Source organism: Ictalurus punctatus, chromosome 25, assembly GCF_001660625.3.
Source record: "Ictalurus punctatus breed USDA103 chromosome 25, Coco_2.0, whole genome shotgun sequence".
Classification (NCBI taxonomy): Eukaryota; Metazoa; Chordata; class Actinopteri; order Siluriformes; family Ictaluridae; genus Ictalurus; species Ictalurus punctatus.
In genome coordinates, this window is record NC_030440.2 from 14,291,973 (window position 1) to 14,298,288 (window position 6,316).

General features: G+C 36.6%; 2 protein-coding genes across 3 annotated transcripts in view; both read right to left on the reverse strand.

The window, feature by feature from the left end:
* Positions 1 to 356: 356 nt before the first annotated feature.
* On the reverse strand, positions 357 to 5,660 carry LOC108258246 (uncharacterized). Its single transcript, XM_017456777.3, has 3 exons — positions 5,266 to 5,660; positions 2,175 to 2,383; positions 357 to 1,184 (listed from the first exon to the last, which is right to left on the reverse strand). The coding sequence occupies exons 1-3, from the start codon at positions 5,537 to 5,539 to the stop codon at positions 1,029 to 1,031; spliced, it is 639 nt and encodes a 212-aa protein (XP_017312266.1). The 5' UTR covers positions 5,540 to 5,660; the 3' UTR covers positions 357 to 1,028.
* A 323-nt stretch (positions 5,661 to 5,983) lies between these two features.
* ccdc25 (coiled-coil domain containing 25) overlaps positions 5,984 to 6,316 on the reverse strand; it is a 7,495-nt gene continuing 7,162 nt past the window's right edge. For both annotated transcript variants that reach the window (XM_017456199.3, XM_017456198.3), the window contains exon 9: positions 5,984 to 6,316. This exon is cut by the window's right edge and continues 266 nt beyond it. The gene's annotated coding sequence lies outside the window, so the exon portion shown is untranslated.

Sequence of the window (6,316 nt, forward strand, 5' to 3'; positions counted from 1 at the left end):
CTTCTGAAGAAATTGCTATACATTCATTCTAAGTCTAAGAGTCTAAGAAACACTCGACCAGTCACTAATCCTTCTGTAGTTTAATTAATTTGTTTCAATTTCATGATTTAATTAAATAATCACTGAAATTCATAATGAAATTAATAATATGCTTTATGAGTTATACATGTGTATAACAAAATATGATATTTTATATATATATTTTTTATTATTATTATTTAATTTAGTCAGTAAGGTCCTTCATAACAGGACCTGGGTAGTCCTTTAAGGCTTGTTAAACAAAATGCTGACACCTAGTGGCTTGGAGAGAAGTCACATTTTCTTCACTATTTCTTACTAAGTGAAAACCCACATACTCATGACTTAGCAAATTATTTATTACTCAGCAAAGCAGTAATACAGGACATAAATAACAGAGATCTGGAGTACAGGGAAATGCACCAATATGCAGATAAACAGGAACCACAGATTATCAAGTGTATAAGTAGTAGAGCATGCAAGCCCCTAATGCCTACAGATATGACCTAGGTTTTTTTTTTTTTTTGTACGTACAGTAACTAACTCTAAATCTAACTGGTAGTCAAATATTAACTCACATGGTCAATTTTCTATCTAGTATTTGACTGTTAAATTTATACAATTTTACAGTGTTTAAATTTGGGGGCAATTACTCTTAACCTGTCCTTCTACTGGTCTGTTTTTGTGGGGGAGGAGGAAATTGGAAAACCCATTATTGTCGTGAGATGCATTATCTATCATGTATTATGCATTATCCATTGTATGGAAAAAACGCTGTATCTATCCTATCCTGTATCCAAACTATCCTGTCAATACTGTCTGTAAACACAAACTCCAAGCACAAATACAAACAAATATAATGGTTGTTTTTTTTGTTCAACTTTATGAAAACACTCAAACAAACTAGTCACACTTGGTATATTCATACTTGGAATAAGCTATTGCTTCGAGATAATAATTTAAAAAAAAAATCCTTGTTTTGTTCACTGTATTATTAAATGTTAATTAATTCAAATGTACACATTTGTTTTGGTCCTCATCCTGATCACAAAATTGATAAACCGGATCTCTGATTGCAAGAGCCAGTGTCCCGTCCATATTCTGTACAAAAACCTACTTCCAATTACAGCAACTGCAGCCACAGCCCAGACACGCTTGCGACATACCTGCAATAAATAAGATATTAATTAATACAATATCCATTCATGAATATTTTATTTTATATTTCTCAAAATGTTTGATTTTTCAAATCTGATTGGTCAATAGGTATTGATAATTTTTTTTATAACAGCAGCTCTGACCATATTTGAGGCCTTAATTCAAATCACAGGTTTAAATTAATGTGCTCTTTTCTAATACGTTATTGTTTCATAACAGCTAATCTACTGCAACTTGTATAGTGCAAGTAAACTAATTTAAAAAAATGTTTTGTTAGTTAACAAAGAAAAACATACTGTATATTTGTTCATATGGTGAGTTTTCTTGTAAGTAGAACAACTTTGTGCAATTTAAATTTCACCAATTCAAGTAGTTTTCCACAAAAATTTTCCATTGCAATTTTTTTTAACAGCCGTAGCAAAATCAAGCATTTTTGGCTACAACAATCACAAAAAAAAAAAAACTCAGCAAAATCCTGTACGAACTGAATAACAAGCTACATAACAACTGTTAATAGCTGATATACCAGGAACTAACAAACATGGAAGTTTCACAACATATCATAATTAATTAACTATAAATGGGTTAAAAAATATGACATTATTTTAAAATGAAAAGTTTTACAATGATTTTACAATAATTTCAACATCCAAGTGCTGTGGTATAATAGGTATAAAAGACTTACAGCACTGAGAAATGCTGTACGAACTGAATAACAAGCTACATAACAACTGTTAATAGCTGATATACCAGGAACTAACAAACATGGAAGTTTCACAACATATCATAATTAATTAACTATAAATGGGTTAAAAAATATGACATTATTTTAAAATGAAAAGTTTTACAATGATTTTACAATAATTTCAACATCCAAGTGCTGTGGTATAATAGGTATAAAAGACTTACAGCACTGAGAAATGCTCTTAGTGGAAAATTACATTTAATAACACTGATAAACACTAATAATTAAACCATCTCTACTCATTGGTACTCACACCACGCTGATATTTGCTGCATATCTTTAGCCAATTTCCTGCCGTGCTGATTGCTTCATTATTCTTTGAACAGTTCAGCAGTCCCGAGTCCTCATGGAACAACATGTCCACCATCTTCAAATCTTTCCTTTCATACCGACTGCTGCTTGGTGGAATGTAGTCAGTGCTGAAGGTGTGGTGAAGTACTACCACTATGGTTTTCTTACCATCTAGAAAGTCAAATAAATTAATTATAGGTGAATAATATACAAGTCTTACATTTTAAATTTTTCCAATTAATTACTTCATTTAATTAAAACAAATCTGTGCTTGGCTTTCAGAAACATAGCTCTTTGATTAGTATTCCCACTCGGCCGACGCTTATTTATTGTGTTTGATGATTAATCAGTCCTCATATTTCAGTTATTCTGAATGACTTTATCATTTTATTGCTACAAAAAAAGTCAGAATTGTGCGATATGAACTCGCAATTGTGAGAAAAAAAATATAAGAATTGTGAGATGTTTACTCAAAACAGTGAGACATAATGCTAGAATTGTGAGATGTAAACTCGCAATTCTGAGGAAAAAAAGGCCGGATTGTGAGATATAAAGTCGCAAATGTAAGAAATAAAGTTGCAGGAAGACATAAAGTCACTATTACCTTTTTTATTTGTTTTCTCTGTGGTGGAAACTGTTTTCAAAACCTTAGCTGACACTTTAAGTGATAAAAATGTACCTACTGGATTCATTATGTAAAGCAGGCCACTGAAACAGTTTACAGACTGTGCTTACAGACCTGTCCAAGAGCAACATCGCTAATTCCATGTCCAGCTTCATTCCTTCATCAGTAATAAAATACTCCTTCTTGGATAAGCACTGCCAGTGCTTATCCTGGTGATGCATTTCATATCTTTAAGGGTTTTTCTGGGGTTTTTTTTGCTTTTCTCAAAGCAACAGCATGGCTTCGGCCATGTTTCTCTTCTCTCCCAGTAAGCTGTGGTGGATGGTGGAGTGAAATGGTGATGGAGTGTCTATAAAACGATCGACATAAGGCCCATCCAAATATTCCGGTCCGGACTGTAGTGCATTTGCAGACCCCACCCCCAGCTACAGTATCTCACAAAAGTGAGTACACCCCTCACATTTTTGTAAATATTTGATTATATCTTTTCATGTGACAACGCTGAAGAAATGACACTTTGCTACAATGTAAAGTAGTGAGTGTACAGCTTGTGTAACAGTGTAAATTTGCTGTCCCCTCAAAATAACTCAACACACAGTCATTAATGTCTAAACCGCTGGCAACAAAAGTGAGTACACCCCTAAGTGAAAATGTCCAAATTGGGCCCAAAGTGTCAATATTTTGTGTGGCCACCATTATTTTTCCGCACTGCCTTAACCCTCTTGGGCATGGAATTCACCAGAGCTTCACAGGTTGCCACTGGAATCCTCTTCCACTCCTCCATGACGACATCACTGAGCTGGTGGATGTTAGAGACCTTGTGCTCCTCCACCTTCCATTTGAGGATGCCCCATAGATGCTCAATAGGGTTTAGTCCATCATCTTCACCCTCAGCTTCTTTAGCAAGGCAGTGGTCATCTTCGAGGTGTGTTTAGGGTCATTATCATGCTGGAATACTGTCCTGTGGCCCAGTCTCCAAAGGGAGGAGATCATGCTCTGCTTCAGTATGTCACAGTACATGTTGGCATTCATGGTTCCCTCAATGAACTGTAGCTCCCCAGTGCCGGCAGCACTCATGCAGCCCCAGACCATGACACTCCCACCACCATGCCTGACTGTAGGCAAGACACACTTGTCTTTGTACTCCTCACCTGGTTGCCACCACACACGCTTAACACCATCTGAACCAAATAAGTTTATCTTGGTCTCATCAGACCACAGGACATGGTTACAGTAATCCATGTCCTTAGTCTGCTTGTCTTCAACAAACTGTTTGCGGACTTTCTTGTGCATCATCTTTAGAAGAGGCTTCCTTCTGGGACGACAGCCATGCAGACCAATTTGATGCAGTGTGTGGCGTATGGTCTGAGCACTGACTGGCTGACCCCCCACCCCTTCAACTTCTGCAGCAATGCTGGCAGCACTCATACGTCTATTTCCCAAAGACAACCTCTGGATATGACGCTGAGGACGTGCACTCAACTTCTTTGGTCGACCATAGCAAGGCCTGTTCTGAGTGGAACCTGTCCTGTTAAACCTCTGTATGGTCTTGGCCACCGTGCTGCAGCTCAGTGTCAGGGTCTTGGCAATCTTCTTATAGCCTAGGCCATTTTTATGTAGAGCACCAATTCTTTTTTTCAGATCCTCAGAGAGTTCTTTGCCATGAGGTGCCATGTTGAACTTCCAGTGACCAGTATGAGGGAGTGTGAGAGCGATGACAGCAAATTTAACACACCTGCTCCCCATTCACACCTGAGACCTTGTAAGACTAACAAGTCACATGACACTGGGGAGGGAAAATAGCTAATTGGGCCCAATTTGGACATTTTCACTTAGGGGTGTACTCACTTTTGTTGCCAGCGGTTTAGACATTAATGACTGTGTTGAGTTATTTTGAGGGGACAACAAATTTACACTGTTATACAAGCTGTACACTCACTACTTTACATTGTAGCAAAGTGTCATTTCTTCAGTGTTGTCACATGAAAAGATATCATCAAATATTTACAAAAATGTGAGGGGTGTACTCACTTTTGTGAGATACTGTACATAATACACTCCTGCTAAGGCAATGGCTTCAACCATTGTTATTATTATTATTATTATTATTATTATTATTATTATTATTATCATTATTGATCATGTTCTGCACATTTTCCAGGTTATTTGTACATAACGTAAATCAGGGATTATACCTTTAAACATGAACTTCAGTTTCAGGATTTAGCACAGATGCTAATGGAATGCTCCATGTCCTATTTTACCTTAAAATAATGGTGCATTTTAATTCATGTAAAATTTATCAATTAAAATGGGCTTTTTAAGGTAGCGTTTTCCTTAATTTACTGTAGGTTTTCTGCAGCTGTGTTAGGGTTTGGTGAGCGGAAGCAGAAGGACGCCATTTTGTCCTGTATGCCCTGTGACTCACCTGTGAGGCGGGACAGAACCGCTTCGATGTCGGTTCCTGCGCGAGAGACGATCGGACAGAAGACCACTTTCACATCGCACTCCTCCTCATTACTCACACTGATACTGTTCGGCAATTCAGACAGACGTTCAATGATTTCATCACAAACGTTCTTGATGTTACCGCGATTTTCGACATAAACCTTGGTCGTAAACGTGTGTTTGTACAAAAAAACAGGTGTGCATTGTACAACTTGCTGTCTATAACGCGCAATTCTAGCGGAAATAAAATCCATCCTGTGAAACACGTAGAAGAGGAAAGCTAGATTTACTTATTACAGCCTCTCCAACCTTTCGTATTTATGTCTGAGCTGAGGTTACTTTCAGTTTTCACATTCGTTTTGACCTCACCGCTTCAAAGTGAAACTAAAGATCTGATTGGTTATAACAATGACCGTGGGAAAATTCTCCTTTCTGATTGGCTGGCGGAAGTACATTGCGTACATCTGGTGTAGCCTATATATATATATATATATATATATATATATATATATATATATATATATATATATATATATATATATATATATATATATATATATATATATATATATATATATATAACAGCCTGTGCTATCTTCCCACATATCTTTCACACAATTCTGAAATGACAGAATTTGGATACAATATAGTGTCCGTTACGTATAATCCCTCTAATAAACCATGAACAAGGAAAGGTATGTGGTTTAAGATTTATTGTTTTGCATCCATAAGAAAAACAAACAGGAAATGAACCAGGGCTAGCATATATACGCTGCCATACATCACAGAGTCAGTGTGCTTGTATTAGCCTCTGGCTCTCATAACACCTCAAGAAAAGAACTGAGCCAAGATTTACAGCACATGAAACTACACAATCCATGGTAGACCAACATCCAAGCCCTGATCTTTAAAAATTTGGAAAGAAATGTGGCAATGTTGCAGAATCAGTTATGGAATAATAAAACCATGCCATTCTATTCCTCCAAAGCACAAAATGACAATCTGCACTGTAGAAACATCAACAAAGATAC